At 42.7% G+C, this 17,855-nt stretch overlaps 1 protein-coding gene across 1 annotated transcript in view; it reads left to right on the top strand.

Annotated features, from left to right (window-relative positions):
* The window catches only part of PTPN21 (protein tyrosine phosphatase non-receptor type 21), a 64,204-nt gene that overhangs the window by 30,664 nt on the left and 15,685 nt on the right, over positions 1–17,855 (top strand). The window contains exons 5-12 of the mRNA XM_061181150.1: positions 518–585; positions 1,397–1,467; positions 3,488–3,575; positions 3,962–4,050; positions 5,819–5,906; positions 6,650–6,729; positions 13,150–13,210; positions 13,885–13,969. Of these exons, the coding sequence (XP_061037133.1) occupies positions 518–585; positions 1,397–1,467; positions 3,488–3,575; positions 3,962–4,050; positions 5,819–5,906; positions 6,650–6,729; positions 13,150–13,210; positions 13,885–13,969 (630 nt within the window). The remainder of the gene's footprint in view (positions 1–517; positions 586–1,396; positions 1,468–3,487; positions 3,576–3,961; positions 4,051–5,818; positions 5,907–6,649; positions 6,730–13,149; positions 13,211–13,884; positions 13,970–17,855) is intronic.

Below are 17,855 nucleotides of genomic sequence, written 5' to 3'. Positions count from 1 at the left end.
ACTTTGAAGCTTCCTAAGTGTCATCTTTGGCTTTAAGAGTTAGTTTTTCCTAAGCTTTTTGCTGAACTATCAATTTTTTGAACAATTAAAAATTTCTAAACAAATACATCTTGCTGTAACATATTCAGATGATCTAATTCCTTTCCCTAGAGATAATCACTACCATGAATGGTTTGGTTTCTTCCTGACATTTTTCTGTGCATAAGTAAGCATACATGATTACAAAGTAGGTTTTGTTTGTTTTTTAATGACAAAAAAAGAGATGGTTTATATATAGTTTGTAACTTGGTTTTTTTCACTTTATTAAAAGGCGTTTTTTCCAAGTCAAGACACATGAATCTACCTAATTAATGTTTTTAAAAGGTTATTTTAAAAGTATACCCTTTATAAGCTATAAGGCAAATTTGACATCTAAATCATAAGCACACCATCTGTATACTGCATATTGAATTTAGTTCTGCATGTTTTGCTTCCAGTTAAGCATAATTGACATGTGAATATTTGTCATTTTATATAGCTGATTTTGGTGACTTTGATCAGTATGAATCCCAGGATTTTCTTCAGAAATTTGCCTTGCTTCCTGTGGTAAGAATGCTTTTGACATTGGGCCTTTTTAAAAACAATTTATTTCCATACCCTTAATATTCCCTGAAATGAAGTCCATATAGTAGACTTACTAGGCAGGAATAGAGTTTAAAAAATCAATTTCCTCTTATAAACAGCTCAAGTGTAAATGCTTTCCCTGTTATAGTCTTCTGGTCCTTGTAAACCCACAGAAACAGAAGGGTCTGTGGTCATTGGACTGCAGCCAGAGAAATTCATTTTGTGTTCGGATGTGAGTCTAAAGAGAGGGACAGATTGCCAGCTTCTGAGGAACCACATAGAGGTTTTGCTTTTAACTGAAGGCTCAAAACCTGACAGAGTTATGTTGAAATGGATTTGGTTTCTCATCCGCAAATTAAGGAGTAGATGACAAAAAGACACTGCCTTCTACATTTTAAAGTCACTACTGATGGAATTGACAGGGAAACTGTGTGTTGGAACAACTACGGGAGGTGGTACGCTCTTCTGAGTGTCTACACAACCAGCCAGGGCATGCACAAGGTGTTACGTGCTGGGCTTGGAACTGGCTGATGATGTTACCAAACTGAAATAACATCTGAAACTTTCTCTGGGGTGAATTGAGAAGGCAGGGCAAGTGTTTTGGCTCCTGAGCAGAAGCCACGTAATTCCTTAGAAAGATCATGATTATGTCCTTAAGCAAAGCTCGCACACATTAACACTAGCCCTAGTTTTGCCTGCTGGTGGCAAGAGTCAGTAACAGTCAGTAGCACGGATTCCTTCTAAGAAATTTGGGTGATTTGTTTACATACTTACTGCAGTATTTTTTTTCCAGGAGTGGTTACAAGATGAAAAAGTATTGGAGGAAGCAACCCAAAAAGTGGCCTTACTGCATCAGAAATACAGGTAATGCTGAGAAGTGGAAATAGTTTAGAACTAATACCTTTTTGAATTTGAACCATGCATTGACACCATTAAATTTGGAACTTTACTACTGCTGGCTGCTACTACTGCTAGTTACCAGGAGCCAACCTTTGCAGAGCTCTCACCGCGTACCAAGTGCTCTTATGAGCACTTACCCGTATTAACTCATGTATTATTCATTTTTTATCGTTGATGAAACAGAGAAAGTTGAAAGCTGCAGTCACTGAAGGATGACAGTTCTTCATCCCATGTCTTAAAGGTTTTGGTGGTGACTCGGTCCTGTGTAGGTTAATGCAAGATTAGGGAGACATGTTTTCTTTTGTGATGTGGCAGATGTGATGTTTTCTTTTGTGTCCGCCCCCCTAGTCCCCCCTTTACACCTTTGGAAGCTGTGTCTCTGTCCTCTGGGGGAGCTGTGCTGAGAGCTGTGGTGCTTATTGCCCTGACCCCTGCTTCTGGGCAGAGAGTGACTTTCTTTGAGAGTGAATCTGTATGTGTTGTCCAAAAACCCTGTCCTAGAGAATGCTAGGTTTTATTCTAAACCAAATACCACACAGTTCCAAGTACTTTATATATCATTAAATTCTTATAACCATTCTTTAAGGTAAATGTTACTATCTCCTTACAGATTGGGAAAATCAAGCTCACAAAGACTAAATAACTTGCCCAAAGTTACATGTGGTAGAGGTGGGATTTGAACCCAGGTCTGTCTAATTATAACCTATTATTCACCCCCTCCCATTAAAAATAACCTTTTGCCTTTAATCTGTCCCCACTCAAATCCATACAGTCACTCACAAAAGATTAATCTTCCTAAAATATCACTTTTGACTTGTCTCCCCTCTTCTCCTCAAATGTTCATGAATCTCTTCTTGTTTTCCACCAGCCTAAGTTCATTACCCCTGGGATTAAAGGCTTCCCACAAGTTGGTTAAATCCTGCCATTCCAGCTTTACCTTCTGCTGTCCAAATGAACCTTTTTTTTCCCCAGCATAATTAATCCCTCAGGCACACATCACTCTATCTTTTGTTATTTTCACTCATTCATTTGTGCATCTCCTTAAAAGAGAGTTTAGTGCTGTTATTCTGCATGAGGCAGAGTGCTCAATGCTGTGGCACAAAGATAAATAGAACAATGATTTGCCGTCAAAGAATGTATTCCCTGCTTTGGCATCTTAAGGGATAGGCAGGACAGCCCATTGTAATAGTAATACTGATAATGGGTACGGGGGAGAGGTGTGCACAGAATGTGGTGGTTCTACACAGAGCAGGGGCATCTGACTTAGACTCAGGGCAGTCACAGAAGGTGACAAAGAAGGAGTGACATGTAGGCTGAGTCTTGAAGGGTATTAGGGATTGACCAGGTGCACAAGTGGGTGATAGGTATACCAGGAAGCGGGATTAGCATGTACAAAGGCCCGGAGGCACGAGGGAATGTGGTATATTCAAAGAAAATGCTGCGTTTGGGATGGTCGCAGTGTGGGGTGCCTTGTGGGTGTGGGAGAGCAGCAGAAGATGGGGCTGGAGAGGCACGTGTCCGTGCAGGTGAGTGCCTTCCTACCTACACACCCATTCTTGTAATCCTGTCACCGGAGCTAAAAAGGATTTCCATCTTCTAACCCTTACTTGCAGCACTTACCGTTTGCAATTTAGCACACAGTGCTTAGTATTGCCTGATACTCTGGTGGTCTAGAAAGAATTCTAGCTTTCACTGAAGATTTTTTTTAGGGGGTGGTTTTATTTCCTGCCTTTCCCCTTACCTGCCTGAAGTACAAGGGGTAGGATCTTACATAACTAACCCTCAGCATTCAGCACAGTGCTTTTGCATGCAGTTGGTTTTCAGTAAATACTGATGCATTGATATAACTAATCAGAGATGCTTAGAAACCTGAAATGTTTCTAATGTTTTATGACAAATTGATATGTAGTTTTTTTAGAAAAGATTTTCGTAACAAATTTTTTTAGTTTTGTGAACAATCTGACTAACTTCTTTTGGGTTGCAGAGGGCTGACAGCTCCTGATGCTGAAATGCTGTACATGCAGGAGATAGAGAGAATGGACGGCTATGGAGAAGAGAGCTACCCTGCCAAGGTAAGCGTGGCACGAAGACTGGGCTCGCCAAAGGCATCTTAGTAATTCTGCCAGAAGAGCGGGGAAGCCCAGGGATGCCCTTCTGTGCAAAGGCCAAAGAAACATAAAAGCTGAGGTCCTTGTGACCAAAATTTTGTAGTAAAACACATTCCTGTTTTGTGCTTTGTTCTTGGAAGTGCTCTTGAAATAAGAGTTCCTTAAGGAGCCCAACTCTGTTTTCATATGTATTTACAAGATGATACATTTATACCTTGCAGACTTTTTGCCTTCAGCATAGGTCTGCTGAGCATTTCCTATCTGGGACACAAGAGTAGGGAAGTAGGTGGTCACTGTGGTTCTTATGCATCAGCTGCCCGAGTGTTTCCTTTTCCGCTTTCTCCTCTTAGGATAGCCAAGGCAGCGACATATCCATCGGAGCGTGTCTCGAAGGTATCTTTGTGAAACATAAGAATGGAAGGCCTCCTGTGATATTTAGGTATTTTTCTTACATCTTTCTGTGCACTTTCTGTGGCTCCTGTTGGTGGTATTTTTTAGTACCTGTGCTAGTTATATCGCTCACAAGTAAATCTCTCCCAAGGCCTCACTAGAAAATGGAAATATGCCCTTCCTAGAATAAAATACCACCTGACTGCAATGGTTCTTTTTATAAGATACTTTCTTCAAACCAAATTGTAGAAAATAGTGCTTGTAACGATGGCCTGCTTAATGAAATGCTTAAAAATGTGTGACCCTTTTCTTACCATATGAAGGTCATTCTTTGTTTTGGTGTGAATTTTTCATTTGAGCTCTGGTTTCCAGGGCTATTTCTTGTGGAAACTCTAGGCCTTTCTCTGATTCTAGTTTGTACCAAAATTCCTAAAATACCAACATCTAAAAAAATTTCAATTACTTCTTATAATGTTGATTTTTCTTTTCTTGATTATAAAAAAGTGATACTATCCATTTGTGGAAATCTTGGAATGTATCTAGTAAGAAGGACAGAAAGGATATATAGCAATGTGCTAACAGTGGCTGGCTCTGAACAATGAGATTTCAGGTGATTTAAATTTCCTTTTCGGTATTCTTTGTCCCTTCATTTCCTTTGCTTTACTATCTTTTGGGCCCTGAATTCTCCGTGGTGATTAGGACCACAGAACGTGTACCCGGCTTGGGGAGTAGATCCCCACTCCTAGGCTGTACTGCACTGGGTCAGGTGGCTCCCATTTGGCAATTGCTCTCATGTCCCCAGGCTGCTCATTGTCTTCTGGACATGCTGAGCTGCGGGGTAGGGGGTGGAAATGGATCTGGCCTGCACCGGAAGGGCAGGACCCTGACATTGGGAGACATCTCCTTTATCTCACTGGATAAGTGAGATAAAGGCTTCCTTTATCTCACTGGATAGGAAATTCTAAAATTGCCTACTTTAATATGATGCTAATAATCTTTAGGTTTAACAATTAAGCACCAAATTACTACAAATGAATTTTATTTAATTAAATAAATTTAAATAAATCTAATATAGTGGAGAAGGATAAAGAGGGATAGATTTTGTTCTTCCAGACCTATTTTTCCCTTTTATAAAATTATACAGTTACGTAATAAAATAAAATATTAATATATAAAATCTGAACGTGGTAAAATAGAGTTAGAAAGTTCCAAATCGGAGTTTGAATCCTGGTGAACACACCCAGAATAGTTCACTCTTTGGATTGGAACTTCATCTTCACCCTGCTCCACCAGCTTTTCAGAGCAGCTCTCCTCTAGTTTTGTGCCTTATTTTGCCCTGTATACCTGCAGAACTTAACAGTATTTGTCTGCTTCTGTGCTCTCTATCAGCCCTACCCTCCATCTGTGCCCCTTTGAGGGAAGCACTGTCCCTTACTGATCTTAGTATCCTAGGACCTAACACAATTTCTGGTATTATCATAGTGGGTATCCTTTAAAATGTTTGTTGAATGAATGAAGGAGGCATTGGCAACCAGCTGAGAGTGGGATATTTGATCAAATTAGTGCAGCAAATGAGGATAAATAGATTTTACATTTTTAAATACTCTGCCTTCATTTTAGTATACATGCTTTTACTTCTTGCCACTAGCTTCAATTAGAAAATGCACGCGAGCTGATTAAAACCACTGTTTTCTTTCTAAAATGATAAACAAATAGTAGCTTATATATTAAGCTCAAAAAGGAAAAACTCATATATTCTATCTCTTAGTAAAAAACCTGAGCACTCACATTGCCATTTGCTGTTTGTTGTTCTTTAGGTGGCATGATATTGCTAACATGTCCCACAATAAGTCCTTTTTTGCATTAGAGCTGTCAAATAAAGAGGAGACCATCCAGTTTCAGACTGTGAGTAAACATTAGGAATCTGTATGTAATGTTTTTCCTGAAAATTAACACTTCTGTGTGTATGTGTGTTTGGGGGGGGTAGCATTAAAATTATAGTATTTCATAGTTTTATAAAACATAAAATTTTATAATACTTTATAACGTTTTGTATAGTAGTACTTAGCAAGAATTAGTTGCTCAGTAAATACTGTTGAATGAATGAATGAGTCTTTGGATAAATACTATCTGATTATGATCTCTAAATTAAATTTAAGGGACTATTAAGTATGGGAGAGAGTAAACACTGGTATCTTAACTTCCACTGATAAGTGAACAGCTCTTTAGAAATACCATTTCACAGTTACTTTTACTCTTGACAAAAGCAATGAGTCACTGAGTCATTTTGTTTAAAAATGTCTTTGAGTATCTAGTCAATAATAAAAACGTTTTATTTAAAAATGTCTTTGAGTATCTAGCTATCAGTAGTAAAAGCGGACATTTTCATAATTTTAAAATTTCTAAGTCATTTTGAAACTGTTTAATATAAGAATCACACTGTGTAGCAGCTTTTTGTTTGTCTTCATAATCTGAGTCCTAATTACAACATGCATACGAGGGGTGCAATTTTAGAAAATGAGAGAATCCCAATGTGTGGAAAGTGACTTTGAAATAATATGTCACCCAATTCTGTCTTGTTCTCAGGTAAGCTCTGTATCAAGTTGTAGATGTGCTTTTGTTTACTTTGTGCATATTTTGTTTGCTAGGAAGACATGGAAACAGCAAAATACGTGTGGAGACTCTGTGTTGCGCGACACAAGTTTTACAGACTGAATCAGTGCAGCCTGTAAGTATACCCTGCTCACAGAAACTGTGGGAGGTGATGAGCTTAGAAGTTTTCATCTCGAACTATAGTATATCATCTAGAAAGGCAAATTTAAAAAAAAAAAGATAACATTTTTATAATAATCTCTTTACTTTTGGATGTCAAATTTTATTTCTGTTTTAGCTTTGGACCAACCTCTAATAACTACTGATATGCCTCTAAGATTTCTTTCAGCTAGTAACTAGAATTATTCTAATTCACGAAAGCTAAAATGGAATTTTTTTTTTTAATCAACATTTTGAGTAAATAAAGGTTATTCAGCTTTTCAAGCCTTTTGAAGAATTTATACCGCTTCTTCCTAAATGTACGTTTTCCTCAGCCCACATGGGTTTCCCCCTTTCTGCTGGATCATTCCCATCAGGTTACAAACATGCTGTAATATTTTACCTCTTAAGCCTTTTCCTTCGTTCCATATGCCCTCTAGCCACGGTGCCGTATCTCTCTTCTCTTTTACAGCTGATTTCTTCAGAAGAGTTGTATAATCTTCCTCTCTCGCCTTCCTTCCACCCCGTTTCCCCTAAGCTGCCACGCCACTGATGCTGCTTGTCAGAGTGACAGTGACCTTCACCCAGTGGTCATTTCAGGAGTTCTTGCACTTGACTCCTGGGCAGCACCGCACCTCTGCTCATCCCTTCCCCCCTGCACCCTGCTCTTCCTTGGCTGCCGGGACCCCACCCTCTCCTGCTTCTTCTCTTTCTAAGCCTATTTCTTCTCAGTCGGCTTTGCTGGTGTAATCCTTGGCCATCTTCTCATCTACACTCGTCCTCTAGGGGATTTGGCTTGACCCAGGCTTCAAAGCAGCATCTATATACTAAAGTGCACCCGACTTCATTTCTAGTCCTGTCTTGCCCCTGAGCACTTGACTTGCACACCCTACTGACATCTCTACTTGGGTGCCTAACAGGCTTCTCAAATTTGATACGCCTAAAACCAAGCGCTCGATTTGCTCCTCTTCCTGCCCCAGAGTCTGCTTCTCCCTACTGTCCCCCATTTTGACAGGTGGCGGCACACCATAGTCACTCAGGCCCCAAACCTAGAAGTCCCACTTAATTCCTGTTTCTCTTTCATCCCACATCCACTTTGTCAGTACGCTCTGCAAATTCTGCCTTCAAAACGTATCTAAATCTGACCATTTATACAACTCTTTCAGCTGATGACTTAGTGCTGGCTGCCATAGTTCTCATCTGGAATACTGCTGAAGCCGCCTTTTTTTTTTTTTCTTTTTTTGGCTGCGTTGGGTCTTCGTTGCTGCGCACAGGCTTTCTCTAATTGCGGAGAGCCGGGGCTACTCTTTGTTACGGTGCGTGGCTTTTTATTGTGGTGGCTTCTCTTGTCGCAGAGCACGGACTCTAGGCACGCGGGCTTCAGTAGTTACGGCACGCGGGCTCAGTAGTTGTGGCGCACGAGCTTAGTTGCTCCGTGGCATGTGGGATCTTCCCGGACCAGGGCTCGAACCCGTGTCCCCTGCATTGGCAGTCGGATTCTTAACCACTGCACCACCAGGGAAGTCCAATAACTTTAAATTTTATGGTCGTTTCTTTTAAGGCTCTCAATCCAGACCGTGCTTAGTCACATTTAAAGTGATAACGATTCTGAAGTACTGATAGACTCGTTCTCATGGTCCAGATGGGCGTTTAACGAAACCGCAGCAGGCCTGGAACTGGGCAGTGAATTCTGGACATCAGGTTCAGGCTGGGGCGACCAGTGGCTCAGGAGATGGACTCTGCTTGCGTAGAAAGGAGGACTTTGCTCCTGAGTGTCCCCTTCCCCGCTCCTCAGTCCTGATACATTGTCTAATGGTGCTTGGGATGGCCTTATGTGAGTCCTCTAACCTTGACCTAGGTGACTCTATTTTAGAATTTATAGAATGGCGTGATCCATCTTCAGTCTTGCTCTCTCTCTTCACTTTCAAAGTACTTTAGGTAACAGAATCATCTTTTTTATGTCACCCAAGCCTTAAAAATGCTAGATAACAACGATCTCTTTGCTTTTTAATTTATAAAATGGGGAAAATGGGGCTTTTACTTAACATTTCTTTAGGGTTGGAATAGGAATTAAATGAGGTAATGTCAATCTCTTAGGTGAAATGACTTCTCTCCCCCTCTTCCCCACCCCAAGCCCCAGAACTGGACCTCCTGAATTTATATGAGAAGAGCCTGGAAGGGAAAAGGACTCTTGAGAGGGGTCTTAGTATGGGAGGCTTTTCTCTCTCCTCTCTGGGGGGAGCGGGGGAAGGGGAGGTTGGTATCCCCCAACCTGCAAAGCCAAGTGGTAGAAGTTTCCACAGACTTTCTCTAGATGGGGGAGTTGGATTTCTGTCACCAGTGGGCTGCTTGCTGAGCCTTGTCAGAGGGTTGGTCTGTGTTCCCTGCAGTTTAGGTATAAACTAAATGTGGGTGAATACAGCAGCTGGTCTCTGTCCTGGAGACTTTTGTGATCAAGAGATTGACTGGAAGGGGATGGGGTTGCCCCACTTCTTCGAGGCCTACTGCAGGGTTTGAAGAGACTGCGAGAGGCTTGGCAGAAGAGAGTAACCCCTATCCCATTAAATGAAAGTCATTGAGATCAACATTTTCTAGGTATTTCCACCATCCAACATATTTTTTGTTCATCCAAAGCTCACTCCTCTGCACTAGCTAGAAATGTATAAGAAAGGAAGCTCGGGCTTCCCTGGTGGCACAGTGGTTGAGAATCTGCCTGCTAATGCAGGGGACACGGGTTCGAGCCCTGGTCTGGGACGATCCCACATGCCGCGGAGCAGCTAGGCCCGTGAGCCACAACTACTGAGCCTGCGCGTCTGGAGCCTGTGCTCCGCAACAAGAGAGGCCGCGATAGTGAGAGGCCCGCGCACCGCGATGAAGAGTGGCCCCCCACTTGCCACAACGAGAGAAAGCCCTCGCACAGAAACGAAGACCCAACACAGCCAAAAATAAATAAATAAATAAATAAATAAAATTAAAAAAAAAAAGAAAGGAGGCTCACAAAGCGAAAGTCGGACGACTCTTAGCAATTCACAGCCTTTACAGCTCAACTGTAAATGCTTAGCCATGAGCATCAACTTCAGTCCTCACTCACTATTTCATTCATTTATTCAACAAACATTTGGCACCTTCCTTGTGTGCCAGGCACCAGTGGTACCATGGTGTGTCGTTTGCCTCCATGGAGCCTATGAATCTGTTGAGGTTGGGAGGGGGTGAGACAGATAGTCAGCTGTTAGGGGCATGTGCTCAGGAGTCTGACAGACCTGCCTGGTTCAAGTGCCAGTTCTGCTTATTTGCCACATGGCCAGGAGCAATTTACTTAATCTAAGGATCAGTTTCCGCATCTGTAAAATCAGGATAATAACTGGCCTCGTTTATGGGGTTGGTGTTAGGATCCCATGAGGTAATCAGATATAGCTTTTAGCCCTGTTTTCAGTAAGTAGTATCATTTGTTTTACTTGGGCTAGCAGCCTTTTCTTATTTTGTCATCTCCAGTACACGCATTCCAGTGGTTTTCTTTTTTTTTTTTCCTAAGTTCTTCAGCTGCCTCATTTTTAGCAGTACCCATCAGCATCGTAACTGCCCCAAAACACAACCAACAGTTACACCATTTTCTCTTGTGTACTAAGTTTAGGATAGCTGATCTCAGAGCAAACTGCCTTTATAAGAATATTGGCAGGAAGAAAGAGGAGGTTAGACTATTAGAACTGATGGCGCGGCTGCCTGCGTCAAACAGTTTGGCAGACGGAACACGTACTAGTTTGTGTTCAGCAGAAGTGGCCTCTCCAGGGGGCAGTGTCGCCTCCATCCTGGGTGCCGCCAGCAAGGTGCCAAAATAGATCCCGAGTGTGGGAGTTGCCGCCTGTGCTGCTAAGCTCTGCACCCTTGGATTTTGGGTTTAACACGCTTAAGTTTATTCTTGTTCCCGCTGGGCAATCCTGGACATGGTGTTGGAGGTTTCTATCAGCAACCTTTCTCCCCATCTCTGAATTTTGAATTTATAGTACTTTAAAAGTTTGGTCAGTTTACTGAGTCTCTGGACTAAATATAAACTTCAAAGGACCCAGTTGGCCTAAACCTAGTCCTAACAATGGAGAATAAAGGGAAAGAAAATTTCAAGGCTACAAAATGCAGTGTCTTCAAATTCTGGACACGAATTTTAAGAATATATTAATGTGCAGTTAAGGAGTGCTTAAAAAAAAAAAAAAAAAGGCCCAGACACACCCTCCTGACTTGTTCCACTAAGGAGGCCTCCTCCTTTACTAATATATAATGCTTTACCAATTGATGCAGGTATTTTTGCAGTCTAATGGAATTAAGATCCATTTTATTATTGTTAAGTAATAATTACTGGCAGAATGGGGAACATCCTTTGGGAACGAGACATCTATTCTTTTTTTTTTTTCCAAGACATCTATTCTTCATCAACAATCTTAATACTTTCCAGCGATAATAGAAGGATATTATTAAAGAAAGCATTTAATCAAAAAAAGTCAACTCTTAAAAGCAACTGTAGGGCTTCCCTGGTGGCGCAGTGGTTGAGAATCCGCCTGACAATGCAGGGGACACGGGTTCGAGCCCTGGTCTGGGAAGATCCCACATGCCGCGGAGCAACTAGGCCCGTGAGCCACAGCTGCTGAGCCTGCGCGTCTGGAGCCTGTGCTCCGCAACAAGAGAGGCCGCGATAGTGAGAGGCCCGCGCACCGCGATGAATAGTGGCCCCCGCTAGCCACAACTAGAGAAAGCCCCCGCACAGAAACGAAAACCCAACACAGCCAAAAATAAAAATAAATAAAATAATTATTTAAAAAAAAAAAAAAGCAACTGTAGCTACTTGATAAGCTCCTAATAATCAGTAAATTTTTTTAAATCTCAAAAATCTTGTAAAAGTTAGCTAATATTTAGGGTTTGAATATAGGAAATTAGTTGTTAGAGTGCTAAGAATAATGTTAATTTATGAGACATGAGGCTTGATATTATGGTAAATTTACTGATTAAATGGAGCTAGTGTTTACTTTGTGGATTTTCTAGTAATTAGTCCTTAGAACACTATAACCAAGGGTCACAAAATATTTTTTTTTAAATCTGTTATATTTTCAATTTTTAAACTGACAGGTAATTTAATTTAATTTTATTTATTTATTTTTTTAATTTTTATTTATTTATTTATTTATTTATGGCTGTGTTGGGTCTTCGTTTCTGTGCGAGGGCTTTCTCTAGCTGCGGCAAGCGGGGGCCACTCTTCATCACGGTGCGCGGGCCTTTCACTGTCGCGGCCTCTCTTGTTGCGGGGCACAGGCTCCAGACGCGCAGGCTCAGTAATTGTGGCTCACGGGCCCAGTTGCTCCGCGGCATGTGGGATCTTCCCAGACCAGGGCTCGAACCCGTGTCCCCTGCATTGGCAGGCAGATTCTCAACCACTGCGCCACCAGGGAAGCCCCACAAAATATTTCTGTAATCAGTAATTATGTGTCACATAAGCTCATGAGCTAGGAACAAATGGTCAAAGGTTTTTCAAAAAGTGCTTTGACAAAATTACATCATCAACAAAGCCAAGAATCCTATGTGTTTAGGTTCCTAGATCGTATTTGCAATATAACTGACCACACATAAGAACAAAACAAAAAAATGTCTACCTCTGTTTTAAAAAGATTGAATTACCAAAGGACTTTTCTGTCTCTTGTTTGTGAGCTACGTTTATTCAAAGATGGAGCTTGCTGTGAATATCTTAAAATCTCAGATTATCTGATAAATATTAGTCGGCACTCCTGAATATTCTCATTCCTTTTTAAAAAGTACACTTAAAACCAGAGAGAAGTTTCTTGCTAAGAAAGGTGAATGGATTTATCACAGGCCCACCAAACCAATTTTCCTACTGTTTTGCTTTCCCTATCTTAGTTCCTTAGAGGAAATATAGATTCTTAAGTTTCCAAAGTTATAACCTTATCTCTTCATGGAGGTGGTCAGTGCTGAGCCAGGCCTACAGGAGAGATGCATTTGCACTGAATCTTGCTTCCCTTGGGATGAGTTTGCGGCCCTCTGGCGTGGCCTGTTTTCCCCTCTGCTTCTGATCACTCCAGAGGTTCCACCCAAATGGACCAGGGAAAGTTACTCCTGCCCATCCCTCTGGTAGTCCAGGTGACTGAAGCCCCATGAGGCTCAAACCCTGGAGTGTGGTCAGAGGGATCTGGGCATCAGGAAAGGGCCGAGGCCCCAGGTAAGGACAGAAAATCTCCTTTCTTTTCTCTAATTTATGATTGGATTAGTTTGTCTCTTTTGCTTTAGAAGATTTATCGTTTTACCTTCTTATTAACTTATTTTGGTAGAATTATGAAGGTTATGTGTATATGAGTGTATATATATATATATGCTCTTCTCAAAGACATGTCTTATTTTACAGGCAAACTCAGACCGTCATAGTGAACCCAATTAGGAGGAGGTCTTCTTCGAGGATGTCTCTGGTAAGAAAGAAGGAAAAATACAATTGCTCTTTTTCTTTTAGTGATGTCATCTTCCTTAATAAAATATGCTTTTAGCAGTGTTAATTTTTAGTTTGAACCACAAAAGTGTGCTGATATTTGACCAAAGAAATGGTGATTTTCCATAGCTTAAGCCTAATATTTATATAATATATATAATATTTATTATATTATACATATTTAAATATTAGGTCCAACCTCATATTAAAAATTTTGACTATTAGCCAAGCGTAATCAGTAGATATTTAAAATACTAGATGATTTTGCCTAATAAGATTAAATATACTACATATAAGCTTATCATGTTCAATTGTTTATATAAGAATTCAGGAAATTTTTGTCTATTCCTTCTTGCTCTTAACTTTTTGGATACAGCTTGTTTTCTTGTGCTGTCTGATGTCTGATATCAGCGCATACAGTTTAGCATTGCCATTCTGGCACTGAAAATGAAACACTGAAATGATACACTGAAAATGAAACACTGAAAATGATAGATATGGTAAGAGCTATAGGGTCTTCATATTTATTTTTCATATATAATATGTTTGGCTGCTTTAGAAGTTTTTAATGGAGAGAAAGAAGCCAGCAAAAAATTACTTTACACATGTTACATAGGCAATGTGTTTTAATGCTGTTTCCAATTTTCCATTTCTTAGCCTAAACCCCAGCCCTATGTGATGCCTCCCCCACCCCAGCTGCATTATAATGGACATTATACAGAACCATACACTTCTTCCCAAGGTAAAGTACACTATTTCTGAAATGCCTTACAAAATTATTATGAATAAATTAATGAGGACTTGGAGATCTTGCAGCCAGGATAGTTTTTGGCTGAAGTTACATCCAAAATTGTTGTCATGATTATAGCCAACCTGGATTCATAGAAGAAGCTGCCATTATAGTCAGTTTTTTGGAAATGGGTGGAAAAGATTCAATATCAAATTTTGATGCTCAAATTTGGTCCCAAATTTGGCCCACGGGCACTCCTTCGAGGTGTCTCCCATGTCCTGTTAACACACCCCCAGTAGCCTTTGAGTGCTTCCTTGCTTTCCAGCCTGGGATGTCCCAAGCTCATTTTGTTTTTTCCTGCCTGAGACCTTCCCATTGTAAAGTATTAAACATTTTATTTTTATCTGTTTATGTTTATCTTTCACATGATGAGCATAGGGAGCTGTATTTAAACAGCGCCTCCGAAGCTAAATCTCCAGCATTCATTTTACAGACTGTGTCTACAGGGCTCTACTATAAAGGCCGAGGAGATTTATGCAGAGAAGTAATTCCATATCTTAAGAAGCTTGGAATCTAATAGTGGAGGATAAGACAAGTACACAAATAACTTAAATACAAAGAGAACACGATTGTTGTGATGAGAGAGGGCGAGTAATTGCTCATCATGTTGGAGAGACTGAGAAAGGCTTTTTGGACCTCGAAAGATGGGTAGATTTCCATATGTAGAGAGAGGCGGGTTCCTGGTTGGGATTGCTGCTCCTGGTTTTGTGAGGGGGGGGGTGGATAGTGAATGCATTGGCACAAACAAGGAAGAGGGTGTCTGGACTCAGTCCCACAGGGAACTGGTAGAACATGGTGTGTGAAGGGACCAGAAGGTGGGTGGTGACGCATTGTTGGTGCCAGGCCTTGTGTGTAAGATGAGACTTTCTGTGCAGTGCGACGGGTGGGTGGGAGGGGATGGATTGGGCTCTGGGTTCCCAGAGTGTCCCCCTCAGGATGTTTTCACCTTCTTCACGGTCTTCTCCTCCTTGCATGCTGCCCTCCATTGGTTTTGTGACCCCAGCTCCCACCCACTTCCGGGAAAAGGCTCTTCTCTCTGCACTGTTAGTGTTTCCTTGCTGTTCATCCCTTTTCCTCCATCTGCAAGCATCCTACTATTTTTCCTCTCTTCTCTCTCCAAGCTGCAGTTTGAATTATTTTTTTCTTTCATTTTTCACCCCACTTCTGAGAGTAACACCTGTGTGCTCCTTCTGCCTACTGGTCACCCCGTTACTCCTCCTACCTTTGCTACTCTGTTCAAGCTGCCCTCTCACAGGTCCCCAGAGCCCCGCACATTCTCCTTCCCATCCGATTCCAGCAGTCTAGCCTCTTGACAAACCTCTCTTCCCTGCTCTGGGTCCTCCCTCCTGTACCATCGGCGTTCACTGCTCTGAAAGTCTGCCCAGGGCCTCCTCTCCCTCCGCAGGCTTCCGCAGCGGCCTCGTTTCATCCGTGGTTCGGGTTTCAGCGAGGATGACTGTCTGTGTTTCCCACCCCGTCATCACTGCTATGCTCCAGCCCCACATTTCATCTGTCTGACAGCTGTTGGGGCAGTGAAGGGAGCTACTGCATGTGAGCCCTCAGCGGGCTACCTGGCTGAGTGGGAAGCACTCGGTGAATATTATCCACCATTACAGCTTGCTGAAGACTGACATCCTGCATCTGAGCCCATCACTCTACTCCACAAGTCCCTTTGCCCAAGTTCCTTACTTCTTTACGATGAAGTCACCCTCCTGGTTACTTGGATTCCAAACTGCATGTACTTTTTCTCTTCTCTTTTTGCCTTCAGTACCCAGACAGTTGCAGATCCTGTTGCCTCTGATTAACTTCATGTAGCATCTCTTCCGTATCCCCTTAGCCCCCTTCGCCCCCTTCGCCCTGTCCCCCTGCTCCTGCCAATCCAGTTCTTTTTTTTAAACGTCTCATTAGTTATTGCATCGTAGGAGCTGATATCTTCAGTCTTCAGTCCCCACTTTCCCTGGTTCATCTGACACTCAGCAGCCAGCCTCATCTTATCCCATCTCCCTGACGATCGTTCCTTTGTCTAGTGTTCAGCGTTCTCTGTGATGTTTCTTCATGCTGCTCTTCCAGTCTTATTCCCCACTGTTCTGTACCCTCTCCGGCTACCTGGTACTCCAGCCAGCCCAAGCACGCCCTCCATGCCTCGTCTCCCGGCTTTGCCCGCCCTGCTCTGTCACCCGCGAGGGTCCTTATCCCACGCACCCTCCTGCCCACGTGCCTCCGCCCAGTCAGGACGGGCTAGGCTGCGGTGTGGGAACAAATTCTGAGCTCTTAGTGGCTTACACGGGAAAGCTTACTTCTTTCTCAGGTGCCCCGTCCATCGTGCCCTGGCAGGCGGGCTCTGCTCCACGTCAGCCTGCCCCAGGGACTCGGGCCGGGGTCCCTTTCCATCTGGAATGTTGGGCACGGTTGGGCAAGGAGAGGGGAGCGTGGAGATTGCTTCTGTACCCTCTGCTCACTTTCCCTTGACTGTCACTCGTCACGTGGCTGTGCCTGCCCTCCAGAGGTGAGGAGGAGGGATCCGAGTGATCCGCGCGCACTCAGAGGTAGAGAGCCTGGCTACTGATGAAACCCCACCCACATACCCCAAGGCCCCTTGAGGGCTGTATCCCCTGGGAGGTTGTTCTTGGTCTTCTCCTCCCTGTCCCATCAGCCTGGCCCAAGCTGGAAGCGATCCTTCCCTCCTCCAGACTCCTGTAACGCTTGTCTCCTTTAATTGTCACGCTTCTTCCTTGGATTCTGGTGATTTTTGTACACACCTTTCCCTTTATATTTATCTGGATTCCAGTCATTTTCCCCCCGTTAGTTCTTAGCATAGTCTTTTACACATACAGACTCATAAATGAATGGTTCGTGGGGTACCCAGAGGAGCCTGGAGATGGGGAGGCCGGGTCGGTGGGTATTGTGCTAGTCTAGACGGGCTTGAATGAGGCTTGAGCTGTGACAGCAGTGAGTAGAGGGGACTCCATAGACGCAGATTGCAGAGTGTTCCAGATACGGGAAATGGACAGGAACAAGGAAGCATTGTGTGTCCACAGGAAGAAACGGGTGCGTTTGAGGCCCATTCCTTTGTGGCTGTATGTGCCACACACGAGACTGTGGCATGTTCACTTTGATAATCATTTCACTTTGATAATCATTTGGCACTTAAACCGCCAAGAGGCTTTTGAATCGAAAAAAGAATGCTTTTCGATGGCAACTGTTCTCTGATGGTCTTTCTGTTGAAGGGTTAGAAATCACCCTCATTAGTTTTCCAGGTGAACTACAGATTGGACTGAAGAAACATGCCTCCTACCAGCCCCAAACAGGTGCACACACAGCCAAGCTAGATTCTGCTAGCTTGGACCCCAGTCTTACTGAAGCATGGGGGCTGGAGCAGGGGGCAGGTGTGGCTGTCTTAGCAAGGGTCTTCTTGGCTTCTGGCCCCTAGTGAGGTATACAGCTACTGGTGACACTGTTGGACCTGCAGAGGCTCAGATCCTGCTGAACTACTGCCCTTTTGTCTTCACTGTGGAAGAATCTATACAGCCCACCTAGAGTTTCATTTAAGGAACTGTTTACAGGCAGTTGGTGCTTGAACTAGCTCAGCATCATCAAGGCCACATCTCCAGTGAGGGGAGAAAGCAGAGTCAGAGACCCAAAGCCTTGAACAGTATCTCTGCCTGCAGTTCCCCAGAGTTCCAGAAAGTCTGCTTTGTGTCTCTAGTAAAACATGTTTTTGATTTTCAGAAAAAAACAATGTTTTGTGGTACAGTTGTACTCTTTTTTTTTTTTAAAGATTGATTGATTGCTATTTTGGGTCTTCGTTTCTGTGCTAGGGCTTTCTCTAGTTGCGGCA

Source organism: Eubalaena glacialis, chromosome 2 (assembly GCF_028564815.1).
Source record: "Eubalaena glacialis isolate mEubGla1 chromosome 2, mEubGla1.1.hap2.+ XY, whole genome shotgun sequence".
NCBI lineage: Eukaryota > Metazoa > Chordata > Mammalia > Artiodactyla > Balaenidae > Eubalaena > Eubalaena glacialis.
Note: the sequence above shows the minus strand (reverse complement) of the source record. Positions and strands in the feature narration are given on the sequence as shown.